We start from the raw sequence: 13,063 nt of genomic DNA, 5'->3' as shown, positions 1-13,063 counted from the left end.
ATGAAATGGACTAACAGCGCTGATGTAACTGGATTAACGTCAAAACACACAGATGAGTGAGCGATAGCCTTCTCCGGAAGGCCATGTGTGTGTGAGCAGCCCTTGATCAGATTGTATTCGTGTGATAGAGCTCATGCTGTGACGCCCACTTCCTCAAAACCTCAACCCCCCCCACGCCTATCTGACTCGCAAGGATCTCAGTGACTAGCATTTAGCCTGGTTCCTTCCTCTGTGCAGGTCAAAGAAGTAAACGCTAGCCCAACTTACACCCGTAAACCAGCACAGGCGCTAACTCAGAGGCTTCTGTTTAGCATTTAGCCTGGTTGTTTGATCTGATTGATTATTAATAACTCTTACTAACTTAAATAAAGCATAAGAGTTGAAAGTGTATACAGGTTCAACCAATTAGCCACATGCTAATATGTTCAATTTCAATATTTAAAATAAAATAATAAAAAAAAACGATATTTTTTAAAAGCTTAAACAAAGGCTTTAGTTTAGCATGTAGCCTCTGTTTTAGTGAGCGATTAATAATAATAACTTCTCATTTAAAATATACTAATTTAACTCAAATCTCAAAGCATACGAGTTAAACGTGTATCCAGGTAAAACAATTAGCCATATGCTAATATGTTCAATTTAAATATGTAAAATAACATCATTAAATTACAATATGAGTTTTTTAAAGGCTTGAAATAAGGCTTGTTTTTAGCATTTAGCGTCTGATTTTAATAACCTCTAATAAATCGAATTCAACTCAAATTAAGCTTAAACTAAAATTGTATTGTTTAATAAATCTAATTAAATTAGTTAAGTAAATCTGAACATTTGAAAGCCTGGGCCTAAACAGCTCAAACCAATTAGCCATATGCTAATATTTTACATTATAATATAGAAGGAAAATATTGCAAGATAAATGAATAATTAATTAAACGTATAATAATGAATAATTAGTGGATGAATAATTAATTTACAGTATATGCAGTATATTCAACACAATACATTGGCCTTATGATGTTTATGTCTGACGTCACGGCGCTCTCTAATCCACTGGAGCGGGGAAGGCAGGCAGCGCATGCGCACGGCTGCTGTTTTGTTTCCCACCCGTATTCCTACAAGCCCCGCCCTCAGTGCCCGGATTCGCGGGTCGTAGCCCCGCCCTCCCCCTCCGGAGTTAGCTGCCACGCGTCGTCACGCCTGTGAGTGCTAGCCAATCGTAAGGCTGGAGGGCGGGGCTACTGCCGGCCAGTGGCGGAGCAGGGCGGAAAGCGGGTGGGAAGCAGAAACAGCGGCGGACAAGCGGAGAGCCATGGCGCGAGCTTAGCGCGAGCCAACCGGGCATCGACGTGCACGCGCTTGGTGGGGTACAGGGGAAGGGGGGCACCGTGCGCCCCCCCTCACCGGACAAAGAGGATGGAGCACATCAGGACACCGAAGGTAACGAGCGTACACACACACACACACACACTGTCCGTTTTTAGGGCTCGTGCCGTTCATCCGCCATATGCTGTTTTTCAAAGGAGACGATGTGCGTGCAAATGGGGTCTTATCATCGGATTGAAGGTGTGTGTGTGTGTGTGTGTGTGTGTGTGTGGGCCTCACTGCAACACGCACGCGCGCGCGTGTATATTAGGCAATAATTATGGAGGATGCGCACGTTCCATTATTACCACCCCCTAAAGGTGCTGCTGCTGGCGCGCGCGTGCGTGTGCGTGTGTGTGTGTGTGAGTGTGTGTGTGTGTGTTTTTGGGGTTCTGGTTTGGCTCGTGTCTCGGTGTGTTTGGCTTAGGGCCTTCCAGCCCAGCTGATGGAGAGGGGGGGGTGGGGGAGGGTGGGATGGAGGGGGGGGGGGGGGTGGTGGTAGGGGGCACTGATGACATACGGGATACCTACCCTCCCTCCCTCCCTCAGACCGGTCAGAGCATCATGTTTATATAAAATAATCAATAATAATTAAATATGTAATTATTTACGCTAAAAATGTTTTAAAATTTATTTATTAAATATTTAGTTTATATTAAATAAATTGTAAAAAGTTAATTTAAATAAAAAAAGTGTTGTATTTTTATTGTTATTCGCATAATTAATTATGTATTAACAATGATGTAATTGTTTATCACGTTGTTTGTATTGTTATTTATTATTATAAACGTTGTATATTAAATATACACATTTTTAAAACTTCATGGTAACATATTTATTGATTTTAAAATGCTCGCATTTATACAGGAACTCATTTTAACACATTCGTTATGTAATTGTTTATGAAGATAAATAAAATAAATATTATTATTTATTCTCTTAAACATTATTTTCATTACTGAAAATAACATGAACCTTTTTTTAAATAACCTAAATCTATATATATATTTTATTTGTCATCAGGTGTCATAAATATAGTTTTTATTACTTATTATTATTACAGATTAGTACCGTACAGTGACTAATCCCTGTACTGACTAGCTTGCCTAGCATGTTAGCTAATGGCTAATCACGTTAAATTGTAGTGTTTTAATTAAACGTTTTTAAAATAGTAATAACCTAATTATTATAACTAGAATATTGAACATTTATACCAAACCCTGGAGCTGTTTATTCTTTTAAACATGATTTATTATTAAATATCATAATTACTTTTGGCTAGCATGCTGGATAACGAACTCTGATACGAAAGATGTTTTTTTCGTATTTTATTTACGTATTTATTATTTTCTTAAACATTATTTTTAACGTGTGATTTTGTAACGTCATATTGTAGCATAGATTAGCATAGATTATTTTAAATTAAATTAAATTTAATTTAATGATTCAGTTATTTAAATATGATACGGTAATATGCTTAGCATATTTTTGGGCTCGGTGGAGAACCAGGGTCCCAAGATGCACCAGCCTGGTGGTCCACAGTTTTGTTCTTATGAGCCAAACTTTGACTGTGAAGGGTCGGTTTCTTGTGGTTGCCGTGGTGTTGCTAAGCAGTTCCCATTGTAGGTCAGGTTGTCGCTGTAGATCTCCTGTAAAAAGGGCCCCTAACTGCAGACTATAAAAAGACAAAAGTATTGGGACACCTGCTCGCTCACGGTTTCCTCTGAAATCAAGGGTATTGATTGAGGGTATAGGCAGCATGGTGCCAATAGGTTCATGGTGATTTGCTCCAGAGAGATGGTCCTATTCTATTGGCAGGACTTGACAAGCTGTGTGTAGTGTGTGCATTTGCATATGGGTGTCAGCAGCAATGGGTGCAGTCATTAGGAAGGGTGTCCACAAATATTTGGCCACGTAGTGTATGCTGTTGTTATTGTATGTTTCTAGATGTTTTTGTGTTTTATGATGTTATACTGTGTGTGTGTGTGTGTGTGTGTGTGTGTGTGTGTGTGTGTTCTCTCAGGTGGAAAACGTACGTCTGATCGACCGACTGACGCCCAGAAAGTCCGTCACTGGAACACTGTATCTTTCGTCCACACACACCATCTTTGTGGAGAACTCGGACGCACGCAAAGAAACATGGGTAAGAAGTGATTGTGATATACACTGAGGGGGCGGAGCTACAGTCTCTCATTAGGGTGAATATTAATAACGCTCTAAATGTAGATATTGTGATATACACTGAGGAGGCGGAGCTACAGTCTCTCATTAGGGTGAATATTAATAACGCTCTAAATGTAGGTATTGAGATATACACTGCGGAGGAGGAGCTACAGTCTCTCATTAGGGTGAATATTAATAACGCTCTAAATGTAGGTATTGTGATATACACTGAGGAGGAGGAGCTACAGTCTCTCATTAGGGTGAATATATATTAATAACTTGTCTAAATGTAGGTATTGTGATATACACTGAGGAGGCGGGGCTACAGAAGATTACGTTGATGGGCGGAGCCTGCTAAGCTCTGCGTGTGTTTCACGGTTAGGTGCTACACAGCCTGGTGGCCAGCATCGAGCGTCCCCCCACCACCCCCTCAGGCAGTCCCCTCATCGTCCGCTGCAAGAACGTCCAGGTCTACCACCTGCTGCTCCCACAGGAGAAGGACTGCATGGACATCCAGGCTTCACTGACGCGCCTCTCTCGACCAGGTGAGCGACGCAGCAGGGAGCTGGGAGCTGGAGTCGGTCCGTTTCCTCATTTCTCGCCCTGTCCTCTCCCTCTCCTTGTCTTTCAGAGCGTTACGGAGAGCTCTTCTGCTTCTCCTACCAGCCCAACCTGGATAAGGAGGAGCGGGAGAAGGCCTGGGGTTTTCTGGACCTGCGTGCCGAATTCAGCCGGATGGGCATCCCCAGGAACCTCTGGCACATCACTCCCGCCAACCACGAGTACAGGGTGGGTCCTTTCGCGCCTCTGAAGAATGTGGGGGTGTGGGGGCGTCCTGGTGTGGAGATGCTGTTGCTCCGTGTTCCTCATTCTGATTGATTTATTTGTGGCAGATATGCGACACGTACTCGTCCGAGCTGTACGTGCCCAAGTCCGCGACCCCCGCCGTCATCGTGGGAAGTGCGAAGTTCAGGAGCCGCGGGAGACTCCCAGTTCTCTCCTACTTCCACAGAGACACCAGCGTACGTACCGTTCCCCTACTCCCTGTACAGAGCCCTGCACACAGCCCTAAAATCAACTCGGCTCGCAGCGTCCAATCAAATCCCATCAAATCCCATCAAATCTGATCAAGCTGTTACGAATAGTAACAGCTAGTACCTCCCAAACAGCCACATGGGGTACCACAGCAACCACCTGGCAACACATTAGCCACTATATGAGACACCGCAGCAGCTACCTGAAGTTCCATAGCAACCACCAAGAAACACTACGGCCGCACCTCAGCACCCACTTAGCATCTACCTGACATTCCATTGGTATACCATAGCGACCACCAATAAGCACTCGCGCTCTCTCTCACTCCCTCTCTCACTCCCTCTCTCACTCCCTCTCTCACTCCCTCTCTCACTCCCTCTCTCACTCCCTCTCTCGTCCCTCCAGGCCGCAGTGTGCCGCAGCAGTCAGCCGCTCTCTGGTTTCAGCGCTCGCTCTCCGGAGGATGAGCAGATGCTGCAGGCCATAATGAAGGCCAACCCGGCCAGCGAGTACATGTACGTGGTGGACACCCGGCCAAAGGTGAGGAAGGGGTCACTGTCCAGGAGTCTGTCTCACAATGAGGGTTCCAGACTGAGCGTTATTAAAACTTCATACTGGATATTAACGTTATTAGAACTTCATACTGGATATTAATGTTATTAGAGCTTCATACTGGATATTAATGATATTAGAGCTTCATACTGGATATTACTGTTATTAGAGCTTCATACTGGATATTAATGCTATTAGAGCTTCATACTGGATATTAATGTTATTAGAGCTTCATACTGGATATTAATGCTATTAGAGCTTCATACTGGATATTACTGTTATTAGAGCTTCATACTGGATATTAATGCTATTAGAGCTTCATACTGGATATTAATGTTATTAGAGCTTCATACTGGATATTAATGCTATTAGAGCTTCATACTGGATATTAATGTTATTAGAACTTCATACTGGATATTAATGCTATTAGAGCTTCATACTGGATATTAATGTTATTAGAGCTTCATACTGGATATTAATGATATTAGAGCTTCATACTGGATATTACTGTTATTAGAGCTTCATACTGGATATTAATGTTATTAGAGCTTCTTCATACTGGATATTAATGTTATTAGAGCTTCATACTGGATATTAATGCTATTAGAGCTTCATACTGGATATTAATGTTATTAGAGCTTCATACTGGATATTAATGTTATTAGAACTTCTTCATACTGGATATTAATGTTATTAGAACCTCATACTGGATATTAATGATATTAGAGCTTCATACTGGATATTAATGATATTAGAGCTTCATACCGGATATTAAATGTTATTAGAGCTTCATACTGGATATTAAATGTTATTAGAGCTTCATACTGGATATTAATGTGATTAGAACTTCATACTGGATATTAATGATATTAGAGCTTATTAGAGCTTCATACTGGATATTAAATGTTATTAGAGCTTCATACTGGATATTAATGTGATTAGAACTTCATACTGGATATTAATGATATTAGAGCTTCATACCGGATATTAAATGTTATTAGAGCTTCATACTGGATATTAAATGTTATTAGAGCTTCATACTGGATATTAATGTGATTAGAACTTCATACTGTATATTAATGATATTAGAGCTTCATACTGGATATTAATGATATTAGAACTTCATACTGGATAATAATGTTATTAGAACCTCATACTGGATATTAATGCTATTAGAGCTTCATACTGGATATTAATGTTTTTAGAGCTTCATACTGGATAATAATGTTATTAGAACCTCATACTGGATATTAATGCTATTAGAGCTTCATACTGGATATTAATGAAATTAGAACTTCATACTGGAGTGAACTGTGTGCTAAATGTTTATTCTGTTTGCAGCTGAACGCCATGGCGAACCGCGCAGCTGGAAAGGGCTACGAGAATGAGGATCACTACACCAACATCAGACTGCAATTCATCGGCATCGAGAACATTCACGTGATGAGGAACAGCCAGCAGAAGCTCATCGACGGTGTGTAGCTGCATCACCTGCATCTGCTACACAATCAGTCAATACAGCGCAACACACACCACTGCTACACTACGGCTTACGGGTTATTATAGTGTGTGTGTGTGTGTTTGCTCTGCAGTGGGGGACCTGCGATCTCCCTCTATGGGGGATTTCCTGTGGGGACTGGAGAACTCGGGCTGGCTCAAACACATCAAAGCAGTGCTGGATGCGGGGGTGTTCATCGCCAAGGTACGCAACTGAAAAACTGAGTGTGTGTGTGTTAGAGGACTGGGTTACGTGGGTTCCTTAGCTGGGTTCATCAAGCTGCCGCTGAGCAAGGGCCCGTCCATCTGTGTCCAACACGAATGGTGATTGTGGTTGTCTTTGCGTCCACTTGAGCATCAAATGACCATCAGTGAGGGTCCAGCAGGTGGTGCTGTTGACCGCAAAGTCCCGTTGAGTCCCGTTGAGTTGCTGAAAGGTGCCCATAGTGCTCTATTTAAGGGTACTTCTACTCACTGGCAAAGCGTACCGCCCCCTTCTCAGCCCACCCAGTCCCTGGCAACGGAAACTGATGTGAACTCACCCATTAGCTCCGCCCACTCACTCTGAAACCTGCATATTGGACCAAGACACAGTACAGGACAGCCAAGCAGAACACATGCTAATTCACATGCAAATCATATGTCCAAATACTTGTGGACACCCCTTCTAATGAATGCCTTTTTTAGCACCTAGGGCTAGAGGGCTAGAGGGGTATGAAGCCCCTCTATGAAGTGTGTGTCTGTGTGACCGTTGTGTCGTAAATACTTTGTAAATGTGTGTGTGTCCAGGCCGTGGCGGAGGAGGGCGTGAGCGTCCTGGTGCACTGTTCGGATGGCTGGGATCGTACAGCTCAGGCTTGCTCTGTGGCCAGTGTGCTCCTAGACCCCTACTATAGAACCATCAAAGGACTCATGGTAGTATACCGACCAATAGCACGTACAGTAACGGTTACCGTGACAACAGTCAGTGTAATAAAGGGGGTGAAGGACTTTAGTGAATCTAGTATTACTTTAACGCAGCCAAAACGAGGCCTGTGATGCTAACTCTCCAGTCCACCTTAAATAGTGCAGCAGCTGCATTGTGCGCAGTTCAGCAGCAGAGCCAATGTGCTGCACTATTTAAGGTGGAACGGAGAGTTCCAGTAAGAGGCCAATTTCAGCCTCGTTTGGGGTAGTTTTGGTGTGTTACTGGTGCCAAGAGGACGCCAGAGGGCGCTCTGCAACAGCAAAACCAAGGATTGGGAGTGGACCGGGCACTGAAAGACAATACCCCATTCATTAGAAATGCCTGGATCTGGACTTATTAAAAAAATAAATAATAATAATCTAGGCCAAAAATGTGATTTGTTTTCTTTTCAAAATTCAGACACACTGTGCTTCTATTTTTTTTTAGCGCTGAAGCTACAATGCTAATGTAGCGAACAAACACTAGAAGTCCATGTTCATCCAGATGTTTCCTGCAAAATCTTCTTCTCCGCAGGTGCTGATAGAAAAAGACTGGATATCATTCGGACACAAGTTCTCACACAGGTGACCATCCACCCAACATCCTGACCTCGCTAGTGTTCTTTTTGCTGAATGCAATCAAATCCTCACAGCAAAGCTTCTTTAAAAAAGAGAGAAAAGCCTTCCCTGGACAGTAGAGGCAGTTACTCCGACAGAATACCAGGTGTCCCAATACTTTTGTCCAAATAGTGGACCCTGTCGCTAGTGGCTTGCCTTGTGTCTGGGATTTAGGGATTTAAGTTGGGGTGCTAGAACATCTGCTCCACGTATCTTTTGGCTTTGCTTCTCCAGGTATGCTCACCTGGACGGAGACCCCAAGGAGGTCTCGCCTGTGATGGACCAGTTCCTGGAGTGTGTGTGGCAGCTGACGGAGCAGTTCCCCTGCGCCTTCGAGTTCAACGAGCGCTTCCTCTTACAGCTGCACACACACATCCACTCCTGCCAGTACGGCAACTTCATCGGCAACAGCCAGAAAGAGAGGAGGGACCTCAGGTGAGACGTGACATGCAGCATACGTATGCGTCTACTCGTTAGCGGTGAGGCTAACATAGCTAACAGTACAGACAGAGTTGAGAAAGTGTAGACCGAAGTCTAAACCGCCAACGTTGATAGATGTTGATATCTGGTTGATTAAAAGGTTGTGATATCGGGTGACCAAAATCCAACATCAGGACGACGTCTAATGCCAACGTTAGAACATTTAGTTGTGCAGGACGGTGACTAAACCCAACGTCTGCTAAACTTCGTAATGTTAACGTACACACGATGTGAAATTCTAACAGCTGTTGACGTTGATATGCTGTCTGTGTTAAGTCAGGGTGTTAAATGACCAAAATTCAACGTCTGTCCAATGTTTTAGTGTACCGTCGACTCAATGTTGGCTCTTGACAGCTCTGTAACTCTGATTTCCAACAAAATTCAACGTCTGTCCAACATTTTAGCTTAACGTCAACCAAATGTTAACCAGATATGTGACTAATTCCCAACAAAATTCAACATCCATCTAACGTTATAGCTTAAATGTCCACCCAGTGCTGGTTTCTGACAGATCTGTAGCTCTTGATTTCCAAAAATAATTAACGTCTGTCCAACATTTTAGCTTAACATCAACCAAATGTTGGCTTTTGACAGATTTGTGACTTTGATTTCTAACCAGAACTCAACGTCTGTCCAACATTTTAGCTTAACGTCAGCCATCTGTTTAAGGTTGGAACGTAACATCAACCAAACGTTGTTTTTTGACAGGTATGCAACTTAAATGATTCCCAACAAAATTCAACGTCTGTCTAACGTTATAGCTTAACGTCAACCAAATGTTGGCTTTTGACAGATCTGCGACTAATTCCCAACAAAATTCAACGTTTGTCCAACGTTATAGCTTAACGTCAACCAAATATTGGCTTTTGACAGATGCGACTTTTAATTCCCAACCAAAACTCAAGGTCTGTCCATCGTTTTACATTAATGTCCACCCAATGTCGGTTTCTGCCACCTCTGTAACTCCAACAAAATTCAACGTCTGTTTAACATTTTAGCTTAACGTCAACCTATTGTTGTTTTTTGACATGTGACCTTGTTTCCCAACTAAAACTCAACATCTGTCAAAAGGTTGGAGCGTAACATCAACCGAACGTTGGTTTTTGACAAGTATGTGGCTTTAATTCCCAATAAAATTAAACGTCTGTCTAACGTTACTGCTTAACGTCAACTGAAGGTTGGTTTTTGAAGGATATGCTACTAATTTCCAACAACATTCAGCGTCTGTCTAACGTTATAGCCTAACGTCAACCCAATGTTGGTTTTTGACAGATAAGTGACTGATTTCCAACCAAAATTCAGCATCTGTCCGACGTTATAGCTTAACATCGACCTAATGTTGTTTTTTCGACATATATGAGATTTTGATTCCCAACCAAAACCCACCCTTTTTACAACGTTAGATTTTGACATCAACCCGATGTTCATTTCCAACCAAAATTTAACGTCTGTCCAACGTTCTAACGTCTCTGCCTGTGTATGTATGTGTGTGCAGGATATGCGAACGGACTCACTCAGTATGGCCACACCTGTGGGAGAACAGGGCAGAGTACCTCAACCCCTTGTTCCGAGCTGACCATGGCCAGAGCAAAGGCGTCCTGAGACCCGTCACCACTCCGTACTGCTTCAAGTGAGCCACATTCACACCAGCACATCTCATCTGCAGGGGGTGTTTACAAAACGCCAGACGTTTGGGCGCCTCCCAGAGTCAGGACTTTAAGCACAAGTTTAAGGCCTATCCGCAAATGTCCTAGGATGTTCAGGTCAGTGGACTGTGAGGGAGGACTTTCCTCATCTGTTCAGCTTCAGCCTTTTAGCAGATGGTATTTCTTGCAGCCCATTCTTCTCTCCTCCTGTGCAATACAACCAGTGCCACTGGCAGCAACACAACCCCAAAGCAAGAAAGCTCCACCCCCAGGCTTCACAGTTGGCAGGGTGTTCTTCTCATGGAAATATTTGCTGTTTTCCCCAAACGGATCTTTGCTCATTGTGGCTAAAGAGTTCTAGAGAGCACTGGCCGGGCTTCTCTAGATGTTCCAGATGTTCTCTTGAGTTTTGTGACGAGGCTGTAGGTACGATTTCCTTCTCACAACTCTTCTGGAAGCTTCCATGCAGGTTCTTGCCAGTTTTTATGGGAGGGGGATGCTTTGCCTGTCTTACCAGCATATGAGCAGGGTTTTATTGGTCTTTCAGCTCTCATCCTGACCTTCACAATTCCCCTGAACTGCCATTTCTTAATACCAGAAGAGGAACTGAAGGCTAAAAACATTGGGATAGCTTTTTTAATAGTCTTCTCCTGCCTTGTGGTCTGCAAATACGTCCATTATCAGATGTTTAGAGAGCTGTTTAGTGAGCTTGGGCATGGGGAGTGGTGTATGTGAATATGGTGTACAACTTCTCAGTAAAAATGAAGATAAATAATTTGGCAAAGGGTGTCCAAACTTTTGCACAAGATTATATATATATATATATATATATATATATATATATATATATATATATATATATATATATATATATATATGGACCTGACTGCACAAAAACAACGAGGATACTTAAGGAAACTAAATGAAGCATGTGTTTACCTCCAGGTTCTGGAAGGGCATGTACAGTCCTGCAGAAAGGGGCATGGCCATGAGGCAGTCGCCATCCGACTGCCTGAACGCAGTGAGGGAGGAGTCACAGCAGCTGGAGGAGGAGCTTAGCGCTCACCAGGAGGTACCGCGGGAGACGGACGCTGAACAAGGCATTCACGCTCACACGAGACACGCCTACCTAGATACACACACACCTGCACACACACACACACACACACACACACACTTAGATGCTCATAAGCCACGCCTTTTTATGCAAAGCAGTCTGCTCTTACTTTCAAGTGTATTCCTACGAGTATCGTGAAAACCTCTCCTCCGCTGCAGAGACTTGCTCGGCTGGTGGGGAGGAAGACGAGCGGGGGAACGAGGAAGAGGAACGGCGTGACTGAGCGCCCGTACCGAACCATCCCGAAGGACAGCGAGCTCGGCAGCCCTCAGGATTACTTCGCCTGCGTAAGCCCCGCCCCCCGAGGGGAGAGCCACGCCCCGTCCTTCACACTTCCCCTGAAGTCGCCGACGACGCCGAAGAGCGCCGACCCCGACGACCTCTCGGCCTGCAGCGATCTCGAGTCGGGCGTGGCCGACCTCAGCAGCCACGCCTCCAGCGCCTGCGACGACACAAAGGACCCCGATTCCGACGAGGCGGTATACCCCAACGCCTGACGACAAACGAGGACTGACGCGTAAAAAGGGATTTTGGACCGTTGGCATCTGCGAATACACTGGATACCACTGTTGTTGTTTTTTGTATTATTTATTTATATAATTTTAATGACTGGTTTTAATGTGTGATACTACTGTAAATATATACGAGCACAAAAAAAGACAAAAAAGAAAAAGCACACGGGGAGGATTAGCCAATAGGAACATTCCGTACCTCTTCCCTATTGGACAGGCTTAAGTTTTGGCGTATAGGGGCAATCTGGCCTAAAGTTAGCATTTAACGTAACTAGTCATGTGTCATGTTGTGCAAGCCTCAGTTTGACAGAATTCGTCATTGCGTATCTTTCCATCCGTGTTGTCTTAACTACAATACCCAGCATGCATCACACCAATACGTCATACAGCCACTGGACACCCCCCCCCCCCTGCTGATAAACTGGCCCATCATTAACTACAGACAGGATATTCAGCTTCCCAGCAGCAGTCTTATCCAGCTGCCTTCCTTCTGCTTCTACAAGCGTTTGCACTTGTAGTTTTCTCAGAAGCTCCTCCCACCCACCTTCAAGTTACATCATCAGAAGGGGGGTTTTCCTCATCTTTAAACAGCAAAGTCTTGCTCCAGATATGATCGATGGACCAGCGGAAGCAGTGGAAGCAGGCATGGTTCCAACCGTGGAAGCAATGGTCACATTTTTCCTTTTGGTCATAGTGCCCCTTTAAGTTATCTAGAACACGAGGCGCTCCCATGCTCTGACCATTTACACAGCTGACCTGCCACTTGAGGAGAATGTTAGGAGGATTGAGTTGATTGAGGCGATCTAGAGGAAGAATAGTACAGAAATAAATTACCCTAGAACTGAGAACGAGAACCGCTGTTCTAGATATATAAACATAGAAATCATACATCTGAAGGGCTTCAAAAAAAGAATGAGCTAACGATCAAAGCCTTTGTAGCTTGGCAAGGTTGCCCATTATCTGACCATGCCCTATAATGTCAGTCATCCTCAACACCAAGATGTTGAACTATCTAGAACCGGTTCTGGAGAACCTCCTGCACACATGATAGCATCTTCGATGGTGGAGCGAGAGTGTTTCAGGCAAAGTTCAATAGTGGGCTGATGTGTTCTGTGTGGAAGCTAATAATGTTAGCA

General features: G+C 43.7%; 1 protein-coding gene across 2 annotated transcripts; it reads left to right on the top strand.

The window, feature by feature from the left end:
• Positions 1–1,261: 1,261 nt before the first annotated feature.
• mtmr7b (myotubularin related protein 7b) lies at positions 1,262–12,841 on the top strand. 2 transcript variants are annotated; one of them, XM_072670149.1, is made up of 14 exons: positions 1,262–1,437; positions 3,386–3,505; positions 3,908–4,070; positions 4,157–4,314; positions 4,419–4,547; positions 4,966–5,100; positions 6,454–6,586; positions 6,705–6,814; positions 7,399–7,524; positions 8,090–8,139; positions 8,407–8,607; positions 10,148–10,282; positions 11,244–11,370; positions 11,574–12,841. In XM_072670149.1, the coding sequence occupies exons 1-14, from the start codon at positions 1,414–1,416 to the stop codon at positions 11,910–11,912; spliced, it is 1,950 nt and encodes a 649-aa protein (XP_072526250.1). In that variant the 5' UTR covers positions 1,262–1,413; the 3' UTR covers positions 11,913–12,841. The 2 variants fall into 2 exon arrangements, with proteins under 2 accessions (XP_072526250.1, XP_072526253.1); XM_072670152.1 differs by having other exon boundaries at positions 11,244–11,398; positions 11,574–11,732.
• Positions 12,842–13,063: the final 222 nt, after the last annotated feature.

This window comes from Salminus brasiliensis, chromosome 24 (assembly GCF_030463535.1).
Source record: "Salminus brasiliensis chromosome 24, fSalBra1.hap2, whole genome shotgun sequence".
NCBI classification, from domain to species: domain Eukaryota; kingdom Metazoa; phylum Chordata; class Actinopteri; order Characiformes; family Bryconidae; genus Salminus; species Salminus brasiliensis.
This window is presented reverse-complemented; position numbering and strand designations above follow the sequence as displayed.

Coding starts and splice junctions, on each gene's coding strand:
- mtmr7b (XM_072670149.1), top strand. CDS start 1,414: ATGGAGCACATCAGGACACCGAAG. Junction 3,506..3,907: donor ACGCACGCAAAGAAACATGG/GTAAGAAGTGAT, acceptor TTTCACGGTTAG/GTGCTACACAGCCTGGTGGC. Junction 7,525..8,089: donor GAACCATCAAAGGACTCATG/GTAGTATACCGA, acceptor TCTTCTCCGCAG/GTGCTGATAGAAAAAGACTG.